Consider the following 17,518-nt stretch of genomic DNA (forward strand, 5'->3'; position numbering starts at 1 on the left):
AACCCGTCCAGTTTGTGCTGGTCCCACCTCCCCCAGAACCGGTCCCAATGCCCCAGGAATCTAAAACCCTCCCCCTCATACCATCTCTTCAGCCATGTATTCATCCCATATATCCTGCTATTTCTACTCTGACTAGCACGTGGCATTGGTAGTAATCCTGAGATCACTTCCTTTGAGGTCCTACTTTTCAACTTACTTCCTAGTTCCCTATATTCTGCTTTTAGGACCTCATCCTTTTTTTTACCTATATCGTTTGTGCCAATGTGTACCACGACCACTGGCTGTTCACCCTCCCCCTTCAGAATGTCCTGTAACCGCTCTGAGACATCCTTGACCCTAGCACCAAGGAGGCAACATATCATCCTGGGGTCTCTTTTACGGCCACAGATACGCCTATCTATTCCCCTTACAATTGAATCCCCTACAGCTATTGCATTCACACACCTTTTACTCCTCCCCAGTGCAGCAGAGCCAACCATGATGCAACGAATTGGGCTGTTGTTGCTTTCCCCTGAGAGGCCATTCCCCCCAACAGTATCCAAAGCAGTATACCTATTTTGCAGGGGAATAGCCACAGGAGATTCCTGAACTACCTGCCTAGTCCTCTTGCTCTGCCTGGTGGTCACCCATTCCCGTCCTGCCTTTGGGGTCAGAGCCTGCGGTGTTACCACCTCTCTATATGTGCTGTCCACGATTCTGTCCGTCTTGCAGATGCTCCACAGTGTCCCCAGCTGCCGCTCCAGCTCCGAAACCTGGGCTTCCAGGCACTGCAGCTGGACACATTTCCTGCACATATGCTGGTCCCGGGCACTGGAAATGTTCCCGGCTTCTGACATGGAGCACGAGGAGCACACCATGGCTTTGAGCTCTCCTGCCGTGACTTAACCCTTTAAATTAAATTAAACCTTCTGGAAGATCTTAATGTCCAATAATATCAGTTACTCAAGAGCCCTTCTTCCCTGGTCCTTATTACTACAGAACTCCCTTCAAAAAAAAACTTTAAACTTTTAAACCTTTCTTAGATTATACCCAGCTATTTAGAGCTATTCCCTAACAGCAGTGACTCACCATCCAATCACCTTGCAGCTCTCCTGTGACGTCACTGTTGGCTTTTTAAACTTTTAAACTCTGCCGGTCTCGCTCAGTCTCGCTCCTTCCCGCTGCCGCTGCACTTTTAAACACTGCCGGTCTCGCTCAGTCTCAGTTGTTGTCCGGGTTCCTGAGTGTTGGGAAACCCGGCAGCTTTATTGAGGTGACAAATTGATGGATTCAGGAGATGAGTGCCTTCACACTTACTTCCTGGATCCTGGTCCCTGCCTGAGAAGCCTCCACCATTCCAGCCCCGTGCCCCAACTGGCATTCCCCGTGAGGCCTCTGCTTCCTCCCCTGCCCCTGAACTCACAAGGCCTCCAAACTCCTCCTACCACGAGGCCTCCAATTCCTCCAACACAAGACTTCTAACATTGCCTTTCTCAGGGCCCAGAACTTCCTATCCCACCAACCCCCCAGCCCCCATATCAGCAGCCCCACTGATGGAACCACCCTCCTCCCACCCTAAGTGACCTTCCTAATTCCCACCAACAATCAAGCCCCCCGGCATGACTACCTGTTCCAGTAGTCTTCACTGACTGGCTCCCCATCCGACTGCAAGCTAAACCTGTCCATCAGACTGGCTTCCAGGCGGGGGAAACCAATGGGTGACATCACACACACGCTGTGGAGATTCTCGCTCCCTGCGGGTCAGGTGATTAAAAACTCCCCCTGTGTTAACAGTTAAGAGTGGATGGGATAGATGGACAAAGGGTAAGAGTTAAGTTATATGGGCACAGGGCGGGTAAACACCCGCACAGACTGGTTGGGCCGAAAAGCCTGTTTTCATGTTGTAACATCTATGTATAAATGAGACAGAAAGGGGAGAGAGTAACGTAGGGCTGGGAATTATTAGAAGAAACAGATGTGGAGAAAGGGAAAAACACAAGGTCAAAGAAATGGGAGAGAGTATTTCTTTTTAACTCACTCTCGGGATATGGGCATTGGTGGCAAGGCTGCATTTACTGCCCATCCTTAGTTGTCCTTGGGAAGGTGATGGTGGGCCTTTTTCTTGAACCGCTGGAGTCTGTGTGATGAAGGCGTGCCCACAGTGCTGTTGGGTAGGGAGATCCAGGATTTTCTCCCAGTGACAATGAAGAAATCGCGATACATTTCCAAGTCGGGATGGATTGTGACTTGGAAGTGATGGTATTTCCATAGATCCGTTGCTCTTGTCGTTCCGGCTGGTTTGGAAGATGCTGCTGAAGAAGCCTTGGCGAGTTGCTGCAGGGAATGGGAAAGGCCGTGGCTATGGTAGGAAAAGGGGTGGAGAGATTTCAGGACAGGGTGAAAGATAGAAGATAAGGAAGAATGAACAGGATAAGGAAAACACTGCATGTGTGGCCGGTCTGCATAGGACAGAGAAAAAAGACAGTGCAAAGGTTGCAGGGTGGTGTCAAAGTTCATAGCATTGCAGGGGTGGGGTGTACTCATTAACCAATTCGGTTTTGAACAGTGCTTTTGCACAGTTCCTATAAACTACATAATGTGCCCATCAAACATTACATAAAGGAGAATGACAAAAATCAGAGCCAATGTAAAACAAACAACAGCATATGAATTAACAATTTTTATTTTTATAAATTTTGCAGAGAAAATAAATCTTTTTAACACAAAGATTGTATAGAAAATTGCTACAACAGATGTTAATGCTTACATGTAAGATCCAGAAAAAGTCCTGGTAGGATATTGACTTAAATATTATTTAATATATCATGTGAGCAACATAACAAGAGGGCCAAGCTACACAGGCAACGGTTTGTAAATAAAACTGAAGCTTTCTCATGCTTTTGTCGAATTGTGTGTTTTACATCTGAGGGCAGTAGGGAATATGCAACAGGGAAAACAACACTCTAATCCTGTTACACAACAGTTGGTGGTATGTTGAAGGAAAACGATCCCTCAAAACATGCATGCAAAATAATTGTGAGCCACAGATGTTGATAATGTAATAAAACTAAGTTAAGAGTACAGTGGTTTTGTATTAAAGTTTCAGTAAATAGCAACTGTTTGTGAGGAATTTTATTTTGCATCATTTGCTGTGTTCCTGATTGTTGTATTTAAAAATTCACCTTGTTAAAATATGTTGGACTTTAAAAAAAAATTCAGAATGAAATTGTCACATGCCTCCGACACCCACTCCCAGCCCAGAAAATAACTCCCCGTTTTTAAAAATTAGAAATAGGCAGGGTTATAAATGAGCACTCTGCTCAAGTTTCCATTCTACAGGAGATGGTTATGGGTCTGTGCTGTTTTGGCCATTAATCCACATTTCTATGTGTTGTGAATTTGGCCCTCGTATTTTTGTTTTGTCCATTAAAGTTTGTCTGCCCGCCTCCTTGCAGCAACCTGAAATGGATTGGAGCAGAGGCAGATATTGGGATAGGGTAGCTGACTGTGTGTTTCGAGGTCTTGGTGTATGTATGTGTTTGTGTCAATGTGTGTGTATGTATCTGTGTGTGTGTGTCAATGTGTGTCCATGTTTGTGTGACTTGCATGTGCCTTTGTGTTTGTATGTCAGTGTGTGTGTGTCTGTGTCTGTGTCTCTCTGTGTGCCTGGCCTTGTCAGTGGTTTGTGTGTGCCTTTGTCCATGTGTGCATCTGTATCTGTGTGTATGTGTGTCTGTCTGTGTGTGTATACGTATCTGTGTGTGTGTGTGTGAGGCATGTCTGTGTTTGTGTATGTCTGTATTTTTGTGTCCGTGTGTGTCTGTCTGTGTGTATGTTTGTGTGTATCTGTGTGTGTATGTGAGACATGTCCGTGTTTATGTCTGTCTGTCTGTATTTTTGTGTCCATGTGTGTGTCTGTGTGTGTGTCTGTCTGTGTGTGTGTGTGTATGTGAGACATGTCTGTGTTTGTGTGTGTCTGTCTGTGTGTGTGTGTCTGTCTGTATATGTTCCTGTCTGTGTTTGTGTGCAATGTTACTTCTTTTTGAGATTGTCAGACATCCATCCAAGTGCCTGTACTGCAATAGAGCACCACTGTTGCAAGGCGCAGATGGTGATCACGTGAAGGCACATGAAAGTGGTTAGCTAGTTATCTCAAAATATGAGTGGATTTTGCACTAAGACTTTGCGTTGACCCATTCTCAGATATACTTGTGAGCTACATTTTCAGTGTTCCATAATCAAGTTGAAGCATAATTTAATGGCAAATTATCATTGGATTTCTTTAGTAACTGAAAGGGGCATTGTCAACTTACGAGCTGGTTTGAAAAAACTGGTGCCTTGTAAGCTAATTTTCACACATCCTTCACACCTACTGAATTCAAAATCGTGGTCCTACCAGCAAAGAATGGAGTCCAACTGCTCTCCCCAGGGAAGGTGTGATTCCGTAAGAATATGCAGGGTTACAAGGAGACAGCGAGGGAACAGAACTGAGTGAATTGCTCTTTCGGAGAGCCAGTGCAGACAAAATGGGCCAATGGCCTCCTTCTGCACTGTAACAATTCTGTGATTCTATGAAACCGATGGGAGACGTCCTCAGGGCTACGAGCAAGGGCTCACAACAGAGGTATTCAAAGGCCTGTGAGGAGACACACCCTGCCCTGCCAGGAAAGGACTGACCGAAAAGATTCAAAATGGGAAGAATAAAAATTGTTTTGCAGTATGGGACATGAATCATTTCTGTATTGCACAGTTACTCAGGCAAATCCAGAGACTGTGGCTGCCTGAAAAGCCCCGCAGTGACAATCCGCCTTTTAACTGCTCAGAGCCAAACACATTTGAATTTGAAATCTACATATCATTTTACAGCATACAAATTAACCTCTTACTTCTTGATAATGCGTTTAAAAAATCCTCTTGGGATTTTACTCTGAGCAAAGTGTAGCCAGAATAGTTTTACTGTAAGTCTCGCATGGGTACACTATATTGTAGCACACAAGCCATTGAATGCCAGTACTGCAGGTAATGGGCCTGCAATAATGGGACCACTTTTAAATCATTCACTTCCTTAAAACACACTGTCCTGCATAAGTAAAACATTTTTAAAATCACGCACACTTTCATTAATACAATCAAGTTTTTGTTTCAAAAAAGTAATTAATGCTGGAGTAATTTCTCATCTTTTCCACAAACGTGCATTGGGTACAAGGTTAGATAGATATCAGTCCTCTGCTAACTCCACCCTATCTAGGTTATACCTTCTGCTGCTGTTGATTGCTGCTCTTAAAGGGGTGGTAGAGAAGGCCGACAAAGAATACCTGGTATCTGTGTTTCCACATCACGTAACATCCCAGAAGGCAGATAATGGCCAAGGTTAAGTTGAGAACCATCTGTAGGAGCAGGTAGAGTTTGATAGTTCTGGTGACAGACGCACAGTCAGACACATCATTGTACTGGAAGGTCCTCGCTATCTGATCATTCGGATCCTGCTTGCATACACACTGGTCTGCATTCATCTGGCAGGTGAATTTGGTGATCTGGTTATAATGGTGAGCTGCAAAAGCCACAGCTGAGATACAGAGTATCAGGCCAAGGGCACACAGCAAGAAGTAGATCAGCTGTGGAAAGAAGGCAAATGCATTCTAGTTGAAAGTAGCACAGATTTAAGTTACTTTAACTTAGCTTTATCACTGTTCAATGTTCCCCTTTTACAGGGAGTTGAGGTGCAGGTAGACCAAGATCTAATAGGATGGCAGAACAGGCTCAAGGGGCTGAATGGCCTACTCCTGTCCTTGTGTATTTTTTTAATTATTCATTCTTGGGATGTGGGGGTTGTTGACAAGGTAAGCATTTATTGCTTATATCTAATTGCCCTTGAGAAGGTAGTGATGCCTTCTTCTGGAACCACGGCAGTGCATATTGTGAAGGTACCCCACACAGTGCTGTTAGGTAGGGAGTGCAGGATTTCGATCCAGTGACAACGAAGTGACAAGCAATATATGCCCAAGTCAGGATGGTGTGTGGCTTGGAGGGGAACTTGCAGGAGGTGGTGCTCCCATGCATCTGCTGCCCTTGTCCTTCTAGGTGGTGGAGGTCGCAGGTTTGGAAGGGGTGCCAAAGAAGCCTCAGTGATTTGCTGCAGTGCATCTTGTAGATGGTACACACTGCCGCCACTGTGCGTCAGTTGTGGGAGCGTAGGTACTTAAGCCAATAGTAAAAGGCATCATCACTATACGGACAGGTTGGATGGACAATTTTTGTCTGTTCATATGTACGTCTCTGCTGAATAATCGACTAAGGTTGTTTGGGCAATTTTCCAGGCGGACTTTTCGCATTTCCATCAGTTGGGACTCGGAGATACTGTTCCATAGAAAATGTTTCTGGAGCTCACACCAATACTGACATACTGATGCCTACTCTCACCAGCTGTTATGCAACTAGTATCCCGTGCCTCTCTGGCAAATTGTCAGTTGCTGACGAGTGCCCGGAGGTTGGAAAATCTCACCAGCGTGCAGCTACAGCTCATTTGTTTTCTTCCGTCTAGACCCTCATCACGGACCTCATTGACCGTGAGCCTGTGCAATATATCATAGTTCCACTATCCAGACATCTGTGGAAGATCTGGGTTACACTTTGGAGTCATTATCCTAAACCATCAGTCAAAGCAAAAGTACAGAATGCTATTTGGTGGTTCAGATTTCAGCCAAAGCAACTTCCCTGCATTACAATGATCTCTCAAAATTAAACATATGATTCTTAATGGTTCAACATTAAAAATAAAAGTTACATAATGGGTTAGAATGAAAAAGTAGGCAAGATAAAGCATTCAGATCTGCCATTAAAACAAACAGCTCTTACTTTCTGTATCGAAAAGTGCATTCAGACATTCCATTAACAATAAACTATCACGGATGTCACTGTAAAATATAATGCAGCAAGCTGGCTACTAAAACAAGTTTAAATTGAAGCAGTTCACAAGAAATCCACTAAGTGTGTGCGTGAACAAACCGCAACAACGAGTGGTTTTGAAAAACCACTAAAATAAAAGCAAAATACTGCAGGTGCTGGAAATCTGAAATAAAAACAGAAAGTGCTGGAAATACTCAGCAGATCTGGCAGCATCTGTGGAGAGAGAAGCAGAGTTAACGTTTCAGGTCCGTGACCTTTCATCAGAAGGTTTTGAAAACTGGTTTTGAAAAACCAGTTGCCCAGGAGTGCTGGAATATCAGGCATCCAGACGCTTGGACAGTGATATTTTTCAACAAGCAAAGATTTGCTTTAAAACCAAGACATTTGGGCAGAAATGGAACAACAAATGGGACCCAGCGTTAGGATAGCTTTTAAATTTGCATTTTTATTCAATGAACTTTGGGCTCATCCAGGCGAGAGCTGTCACTTCATATCAAATACGGTTCTTCAAAATTCATTCTCAGGATGTGGGCATCACTGGTAAGGCCAGCATTTATTGCCCACGCCTAGTTACCCTGGGAAAGTGGGCATTCTTCTCAGACCTCTGCGGTCCAGGCGGTGAAGCTGTTACTCAGTTTGATACAACTGAGTGGCTTGCTAGGGCCACTTTGGAGAGCAGTCAACCAGAATTGGTGTGGGTATGGAGTCACATATAGGCCAGACCGAGTAGTGATGGTGGGTTTCCTTCCCTCTAAGACACTGACGAACCAGCTGGGTTTTTAATGACAATCCAACAACTTTTTATTTCCAGATTTTCTAATCGGAATTTAAATTCTCAAACTGCTCCGATGAAATTTAAACTCACATCCATTGGGTTATTAGTCGGGGGCTCAGGATTACTAGTCCAGTAATAAAGTCATTATACTGCCGTACCTGCTGTAGATCGGGTATAACAGAGAAGAAAGTTCCCTCTAGTCTGCCCCAACAATCTACCTTTCTATTTTCCTGCACTAATGGGAATTTGCCCATCCCCTGTACCAGTTATTCTATTGGTTCTCCAGGTGAGGATGACAATTTAGGCAGTTGCATGTAAAAGACCCACACTTGCTAAGGACTTGAAATGCATTTTCCAACCTCATTTCCTCAGAGAGACAAAGCAGTATAAATTCATCTTGGACAATAACACAAAATGGGCAACAGCAAATCAACAGTCAACTGAAGTAAAAGGAAATTAGACAGAGTGTAAAATAAGCTGCCATTCTTCCCTACAGGCCAAGAAGAATTTAGGTCCCACGGTTTTTATTCTGTCAGTCAAAATGTGGTTCAGATCTGACGGGACAGTGTGTCAATCTGGTGCATTACTGAGTCCTCACAACTGAAAGAGAAAATTCACACACCAGTGATCATTAATCAAGTCAGATTGCTGAGCACAGGCTGTGCTTATTAAAAGGGCCTTGCTATAGGATTTAACATCCAGAATAGGGTTTGACTCCACAAGTGTTAAAAGGGGAAACATCATCACACACAGTTTAAAAACTCTCACCTTAGTTTTTAAATCCTTCCATGGGCTCGTCCTTACCTATCTCTGTAATCCAGCCCCACAACCCTGCACGATATCTGTGCTGTTCCAATTCTGGCCTCTTCAGCATCCCTGATTTTAATTGCTCTACCATTGGAGGTCGTGTCTTCAGTTGCCTGGGCCCGAATTCCTTTCCTACATCTCTCTGCCTCTTTACCTTGCTTTCCGCTTTTTAAGACGCTCCTTAAAACCTGGCTCTTTGACCAGGCTTTTGGTCATCTGACCAAATATCTCCCATTGCTCAATGCCAAATTTTGTTTGATAATTTTTTTTTTATTCATTCATGGGATGTGGGTGTCGCTGGCCAGGCCAGCATTTATTGTCCATCCCTAATTGCCCTTGAGAAAGTGGTGGTGAGCTGCCTTCTTGAACTGCTGCAGTCCATGTGAGGTAGGTACACCCACAGTGCTGTTAGGAAGGGAGTTCGAGGATTTTGACCCAGCGACAGTGAAGGAACGGCAATATAGTTCCAAGTCAGGATGGTGTGTGACTTGGAGGGGAACTTGCAGGTGGTGGTGTTCCCATGTATTTGCTGCCCTTGTCCTTCTAGTTGGTAGAAGTCGCGGGTTTGGAAGGTGCTGTCTAAGGAGCCTTGGTTCAATGCTGCAGTGCATCTTGTAGATGGTACACACTGCTGCCACTGTGCGTCGGTGATGGAGGGAGTGACTGTTTGTAGATGGGGTGCCAATCAAGCGGGCTGCTTTGTCTTGGATGATGTTGAGCTTCTTGAGTGTTGTTGGAGCTGCACCCATCCAGGCAATTGGAGAGTATTCCATCACACTCCTGATTTGTGCCTTGCCTTGGACAGGCCTTTGGGAGTCAGGAGGTGAGTTACTCGCCACAGGATTCCTAGCCTCTGACCTGCTCTTGTAGCCACGGCATTTATATGGCTACTCCAGTTCAGTTTCTGGTCAATGGTAGCCCCTAGGATGCTGATAGTAGGGGATTCAGTGATGGTAATGCCATTGAATGTCAAGGGCAGATGGTTAGATTCTCTCTTGTTGGAGATGGTCATTGCCTGGCACTTGTGTGGCGCGAATGTTACTTGCCGCTTATCAGCCCAAGCCTGGATATTGTCCAGGTCTTGCTACATTTCTACACGGACTGCTTCAGTATCTGAGGAGTCACGAATGGTGCTGAACATTGTGCAATCATCAGCGAACATCCCCACTTCTGACCTTATGATTGAAGGAAGGTCATTGATGAAGCAGCTGAAGATGGTTGGGCCTAGGACACTACCCTGAGGAACTCCTGCAGTGATGTCCTGGAGCTGAGATGATTGACCTCCAACAACCACAACCATCTTCCTTTGCGCTAGGTATGACTCCAGGCAGCAGAGGGTTTTCCCCCTGATTCCCATTGACCTCAGTTTTGCTAGGGCTCCTTGATGCCATACTTGATCAAATGCTGCCTTGATATCAAGGGCAGTCACCTCACCTCTTGAGTTCAGCTCTTTTGTCCAAGTTTGAACCAAGGCTGTAATGAGATCAGGAGCTGAGTGGCCCTGGTGGAACCCAAACTGAGTGTCACTGAGCAGGTTATTGCTAAGCAAGTGCCACTTGATGGCACTGTTGATGATACCTTCCATCACTTTACTGATAATTGAGAGTAGGCTGATGGGGCGGTAATTGGCTGGGTTGGACTTGTCCTGCTTTTTGTGTACAGGATATACCTGGGCAATTTTCCACATTGCAGGGTAGATGCCAGTGTTGTAGCTGTAGTGGAACAGCTTGGCTAGGGGCGCGGCAAGTTCTGGAGCCGGAATATTGCCGGAATATTGTCAGGGCCCATAGCTTTTGCAGTATCCAGTGCCTTCAGTCGTTTCTTGATATCACACGGAGTGAAGCGAATTGGCTGAAGTCTGGCATCTGTGATGCTGGGAACCTCAGGAGGATGCCGAGATGGATCATCGACTCGGCACTTCTGGCTGAAGATTGTTGCAAATGCTTCAGCCTTATCTTTCACACTGGTGTGCTGGGCTCCCCCATCATTGAGGATGGGGATATTTGTGGAGCCACTTCCTCCAGTTAGTTGTTTAATTGTCCACCACCATTCATGGCTGGATGTGGCAGGACTGCAGAGCTCAGATCTGATCCGTTGGTTATGGGATCGCTTAGCTCTGTCCATCGCATGCTGCTTATGCAGTTTGGCATGCAAGTAGTCCTGGGCTGTAGCTTCACCAAGTTGACACCTCATTTTGAGGTATGCCTGGTGCTTCTCCTGGCATGCCCTCCTGCACTCTTCATTGAACCAGGGTTGGTCTCCTGGCTTGATGGTAATGGTAGAGTGGGGCATATGCCGGGTCATGAGGTTACAGATTGTGGTTGAGTACAATTCTGCTGCTGCTGCTGATGGCCCACAGCGACTCATGGATGCCCAGTTTTGCATTGCTAGATCTGTTCGAAATCTATCCCATTTAGCACGGTGATAGTGCCACACAACACAAAGGACGGTATCCTCAATGTGAAGGCAGGACTTAGTCTCCACAAGGACTGTGCGGTGGTCACTCCTACCACTACCGTCATAGACAGATGCATGTGCGTCAGGCAGATTGGTGAGGACGAGGTCTAGTATGTTCTTCCCTCATGTTGGTTCTCCCACCACCTGCCGCAGACCCAGTCTAGCAGCGATGTCCTTTAGGACTCGGCCAGCTCGGTCAGTAGTGGTGCTACCGAGCCACTCTTGGTGATGGACATTGAAGTCCCCCACCCAGAGTACATTTTGTGCCCTTGCCACCCTCAGTGCTTCCTCCAAGTGGTGTTCAACATGGAGGAGTACTGAGTCATCAGCTGAGAGTGGGTGGTAGGTGGTAATCAGTAGGAGGTTACCTTGCCCATGTTTGACCTGATGCCATAAGACTTCACGGGGTCTGGAGTCGATGTTGAGGACTCCCAGGGCAACTCCCTCCCTACTGTACTGGGTCTGTCCTGCCGGTGGGATAGGATATACCCGGGGATGGTGATGGCAGTGTCTGGGACATTGTCTGTAAGGTATGATTCCGTGAGTATGACTATGTCAGGCTGCTGCAGTCTGTGGGACAGCTCTCCCAACTTTGGCACAAGCCCCCAGATGTTCGTAAGGAGGACTTTGCAGGATCGACAGGGCTGGGTTTGCCGTTGTCGTTTCCGGTGCCTAGGTCGATGCCGGGTGGTCCGTCCGGTTCCATTCCTTTTTATTGACTTTGTAGCGGTTAGGTACAACTGAGTGGCTTGCTAGGTCATTTCAGAGGGCATTTAAGAGTCAACCACATTGTTGTGGGTCTGGAGTCACATATAGGCCAGACCAGGTAAGGACAGCAGATTTCCTTCCCTAAAGGACATTAGTGAACCAGATGGGTTTTTACAACAATTGTCAATGGTTTCATGGCCATCATTAGACTAGCTTTTATTTCCAGATTTATTAATTAAATTCAAATTCCACCTTCTGCTGTGGTGGGATTCGAACCCATGTCCCCAGAGGAATACCCTGGGTCTCTGGGTTACTATCCCAGTGATAATACCACTATGCCACCGCCTGCCCTATGCTTGGGAAAAGCATCTTGGGATGTTTTACTATGTTAAAGGTGCTATGTAAATACAAGTTGTTGTTGTTTAAAAATCACTTAGAAATATCGCGAAAAGTTCGACAAGGAATCTTCAGTGTCCCACATCAGACACTTGAGCACATAATCCAGGCTGACAGTCCAAGTGCAGTACTGAGGGGATGCTGCACTAGCGAGGTGCCATCTTTCAAATATGGCATTAAATGGAGGTCCGTCATCCTGTTCAGGTGGACATGATCGATGCCATGTCACTATTCCGAAGGAGAGCAGAGGCGTTCTCCTAGTGTCCTGGCCAATATCACTAAAACATTATCTGGTCATATATCTCATTACTGTTTGTGGGACCTGATTGTGTGCAAAATGGCTGTTGTGTTTTCTTACATTATAACAGTGATTACATTTCTAAAGTACTTTATGGATAATGTGCTCCTGTGTCTGTTGAAAGGTGCAATAGAAATTCTTTAAGCCAAATGTAATTTTTTGCTTGCCAATTTTCTCGCCACAGTGAAGTACCTGTACCTGCGAAAAGCATACTGGAGTTATACTGCCTGCTGCACGCTGCTCCAGGCTGCACTGAAATCAAGGACAAAGAGCTCTACTCGTGTGCATAGTTGCACTTCCCAGTTACTTGGGGCTCGGAATTGGATCACGCCTGAACTCCTGGACAGCACAGGATGCACAAGCATAAAGATCTGGCAGCAGGACCATAGCAAATTAATCTGCCAAACTTGTTCGTATAACCCTGGCAAACTCTGGTTTCTAGCGGTAAATTGCCGCTCTTGTGAAAGGGTGGGGGATGGGGAACGATCTGCCAGCTAGAACACTGGCAGTGGGCCCAATGTAGATCAAAGAAGGGGGGATAATTGAGAGAGGAGCCACAAGTTGGACCAGCAGCTTATTTATTTAGACTCGGCTCACCGAGTCTGTGCCAACCATCAACCACCCATTTATACTAATCCTACACTAATCCCATATTCCTACCACATCCTCACCTGTCCCTATATTCCCCTACCACCTACCTACACTAGGGGGCAATTTATAATGGCCAATTTACCTATCAACCTGCAAATCTTTGGCTGTAGGAGGAAACCGGAGCACCCGGCGAAAACCCACACGGTCACAGGGAGAACTTGCAAACTCCGCACAGGCAGTACCCAGAATTGAACCCAGGTCGCTGGAGCTGTGAGGCTGCAGTGCTAACCACTGCGCCACTGTGCTGCAGTTTTAATGTGGAACCGAGGGGAGCACTGAATAGGCAACATGTCTCACACCAGTTTCAGGCGGGGCACCCTAGGAGACTATCGACAACCCTAATCAATCTGGCATGCGACTCATTTCTGGAGTGGAAACGCCTGTTTTTCACCCGAAAATGGGCAGTGCGTGATCCAATTTTACTGCTGGAGGATGGGGAATGATAGTGCTGTCTCTCTTATGTTAGCACTGAAAAGGTTTGTAGGAAATCCAGTGTACCATTTGAACACTTTTAAATTGCAGGTTGGCACAGAGCTGGCACTCCCCTTCCCCCCAGCAACACCCCCTCAACCACCACAACCAATATATGATGGAAAGGGATGGGTCATATTCCAAGCAGAATGAGTGACAATTGGCCACTAATTGGTGATGCAGAAAAAACAAGCATTGTAACACATGTACCTTCAGTGGAGCAGACAATTGCACCAAGTGTGGTCATTTAATCCCCCAGAACATCAAATATTGATTAATTGCCTAATTTAGATATTGTTTTAAGTGCTGCTGAGCTAAGCGCTTGTACCATAGTTTCCCCACCCAGATTCAGCCTTGATTTTCTCAGTAAACTGGGGGCTGAATGAAGCTGTAAGGGCTAAATTTAGTTGGACGTCATGTGAGAAGATTCTCTGAGGGTTACACTTGCACAGATCTGGGTTTGGGCCAGTAGAACTGTGTTCCTGTCTCTCAGCCAGAGGTTAACTGTCCTGTTTAAAAAGAGAGAGGCCTGCTCATGGTTGGATCCACGATGGGCAGAACCCTGCCCATTTAATTTAAGGGGTAGAAGCTGGTGCACTTTGCGCCCAGTTTTGAGGTGCAAAACAAGTGCAAAACAAACCAGTTTAGCAGTGGGACAGACTGTGCCCAATCTGCTAAGTTCTTGGACACCTGAAACAAGCATTAGACCTCTTAATTATGAAAATTAGGAGCCTACTGCAGATTGAAGGACCCCATCCAGAAACTAGTCAGTCGTCCCACCTGCTCTGCTCAGTATTCTTCAGCATCCTCCCACGGCCCCCCACAATGCCACAGCTTCCAACTAATTTGTAAGTAACGTGAATTAATTATTGAGTCTTTGGAACTCTCTTCCTCAAAAGGCAGTGGAAGCAGAGGTAGATAGATTCTTGACAAGCAAGGGGGTGAAAGGTTATCGGGAGTAGGCGGGAATGTGGAATTGAGGTCACAATCAGATCAGCCATGATTTTATTGAATGGTGGAGCAGGCTTGAGGGGCTGAGTGGCCTACTACTGCTCCTAATTCGTATGTTCGTATTTTTCTTTGAAAAAATCTCTTCCCGTGGAGCCAGAAGTAGTAAATCAACATTCTCAGCAGGAGCTGCCTGTGGAGGCACTAAAAAAATAGCTCCTCCAGTAGGGCAGCTCTCCTTCAGTTCTACACTGGATAGATAACGTAGAAATTGAACCCATAATCTCCTGACTTACAAGGAAAAGCATTACCACTGAGCCAGAGGGAGAGCAGACCATGAATAGCATTATTGTTTTTACATCAATCTACCAGCCCACAAGTTACCAGATTTTAGTGAATTTAAATTTCCCCAGTTGCGCTGAGGGGAATTTGAATTCACAACCTTTTACCCTAATACTTCTTTACTGCAACCACTATTCTATCATATTCAACGACAGCACTGTTAATCACTTCAAGATGTTTCCACTTGTCGGGGAGACGAAAACCGAGGGCCATAAATATAAGCTAGTCACTAATAAATCCAATAAGGAATTCAGGAGAAACCTCTTTATCCAGAGAGTGGTGAGAATGTGGAACTCACAACTACATGGAGTGGGTGAATAGCATAGATGCAATTAAAGGGAAGTTAGATAAGTACATGAAGCAGAGAGGAACAGATGGTTACAATATATTAAAGCTTGTTGTTTCTGTTATTATACTGAAAGGGTGAGATGAAGAGGGGTAGATGCAAGGTCATCTGGAGCATAAACACCGACATGGGCCAGTTTCTGTGCTGTCTGTTCCATGTAATTTCAACATGGATCATGTCTACACATTAGGCTTCCTCAGCTGGACCTAGTTCAGCAACAGACCCCAGCAAGAATTCCTTTGCATGCCAGAGTCAAAGAGTTAGATTTCCCTGGCCCCAGGGAGGCAGGGTTGGACGTGGGTTGGGAGGGTGGGAGCAGGAAAATAAGGGGGATCAGCGTGAAGACCATCCCAACACATTCCCGCCTCCAGGGGACTTTCCCAGGGCCAGGCTGGGAACCAGGCCAGCTGCCCGCTCCCTGCAGGTGGACAGCCAATTAGTCCAATGGAGGAGGCCAACGGAGGCAGAGGCTCCAATCACAGGACCGTGGGAATGAAAGGCCGCAGCCCCATCAGTGAATAGGTATGCGGAGGGATTTCCCCTGCGACTCGATGGCGCTTCCTGCTTCACACCTGTTGATTTATAACTTCGATGCAGCCAGCTGAGGGCAGCTCCACGTTGAGACTCCCTTGCACTCGCCTGCCTGCCTTGGCAGTGCCCACCATTCCTGGTGAGGCTGCTGGCCTGACATCACTGTGGGCCTTCTGATTGGGTGTGCAGCATTGGGAGCCTGCCTGCCATCCTTAATAGAACGACGAGGACAGGGGAGGTCAGCTAGGAGTCCACCTCCCGGAAGGTTGCGCTGGAGGGTTCTCTGATGACATGGGTGGGCTCGGGTCCCATATATGGGCCTGATTTTGGTGTCCTGATGACCGCCAGAATGTCTCATGTTACAAGGTGAGAGAGCAAGGAGGTTGAATATCCAGGAGCTTGCTCTTTCAGAACTTCTCACTAATGTCATGCAGGGTGCTTTGGTTACTCACTTAAGGGTTCATTCTATCCCTGGTCAGTGTTTCAGACTATGGGACCCTTATTGTTTGATACAAGATGACTAGCCTGCTGTGTAAAGGAGAAATGGACCTGAGGACATTCCAAAGCAATTCATGGCTAAAGAGTATTTTTGAAGTGTTATCACCCTGTTAATGTAGGGAAACTAATGTAGGCAGTGGGATAGTGGGATCCTGCTGTGCACAAATAATAACGAGATTTATGACACGATACTCTGTTTTTACTGATGTAGGTGAGGCCAGGGCAACATGAGAACTCTTTGAATAGTGCAATGGGATCATCCCAGGACAATATCCAGGCTTGGGCTGATAAGTGGCAAGTAACATTCGCGCCACACAAGTGCCAGGCAATGACCATCTCCAACAAGAGAGAATCTAACCATCTGCCCTTGACATTCAATGGCATTATGATCGCTGAATCCCCCACTATCAAGATCCTGGAGGTTACTAAAGACCAGAAACTGAACTGGAGTAGCCATATAAATACCGTGGTTACAAGAGCAGGTCAGAGGCTAGGAATCCTGTGGCGAGTAACTCACCTCCTGACTCCCAAAAGCCTGTCCACCATCTACAAGGCACAAGTCCGGAGCGTGATGGAATATTTTCCACTTGCCTGGATGGGTGCAGCTCCAACAACACTCAAGAAGCTTGACACCATCCAGGACAAAGCAGCCGACTTGATTGATACCCCATCCACAAACATTCACTCCCTCCACCACTGACGCACAGTAGCAGCAGTGTGAACCATCTACAAGATGCACTGCAGCAACGCACCAAGGCTCCTTCGACAGCGCCTTCCAAACCCGCGGCCTCTACCAAATGGAAGGACAAGGGCAGCAGATGCATGGGAACACCACCATCTGCAAGTTCCCACACCATCCTGACTTGGAACTATATCGCCGTTCCTTCACTGTCGCTGGGTCAAAATCCTGGAACTCCCTTCCTAACAGCACTGTGGGTGTACCTACCCCACATGGACTGCAGCGGTTCAAGAAGGCAGCTCACCACCACCTTCTCAAGGGCAATTAGGGATGGGCTTCAAATGCTGACCTAGCCAGCAATGCCCACATCCCATGAATGAATTAAAAAAAAGTACTTTGGAGACGAACAGGAGCATTCTCCCCATTGTTGTGCCTTATATTTCTCCCTTAATCAACATCATTAAAGCAGATGATCCAACTGCTGCTTATGGGAGTTTGCTGCACTCAAATTGTCTGACGCGTTTCCCATATTACAACGTGACTGCACTTCAAATGTACTTTCTTAGCTGTAAAGCACTTTGGGACGTTCTGAGATTGTGAAAGGTTCTATATAAATGCAAGTCTTTTCTTTGTTCCATCAAAACAGAAAAAACTAAAGCACATATTAGCATTATGTTGGCAAAACCGATCAGAACGATGCTAAACGTGGCTGATTTGGGAAGGGAA

General features: G+C 46.2%; 1 protein-coding gene across 2 annotated transcripts in view; it reads right to left on the reverse strand.

The window, feature by feature from the left end:
- Positions 1 to 2,685: 2,685 nt before the first annotated feature.
- Positions 2,686 to 17,518, reverse strand: part of sspn (sarcospan (Kras oncogene-associated gene)) — a 107,896-nt gene continuing 93,063 nt past the window's right edge. For both annotated transcript variants that reach the window (XM_068059697.1, XM_068059696.1), the window contains one exon: positions 2,686 to 5,594. In XM_068059697.1, the coding sequence (XP_067915798.1) occupies positions 5,229 to 5,594 (366 nt within the window). In that variant the 3' untranslated portion in view covers positions 2,686 to 5,228. The remainder of the gene's footprint in view (positions 5,595 to 17,518) is intronic.

This window comes from Heterodontus francisci, chromosome 27 (genome assembly GCF_036365525.1).
Source record: "Heterodontus francisci isolate sHetFra1 chromosome 27, sHetFra1.hap1, whole genome shotgun sequence".
Classification (NCBI taxonomy): Eukaryota; Metazoa; Chordata; class Chondrichthyes; order Heterodontiformes; family Heterodontidae; genus Heterodontus; species Heterodontus francisci.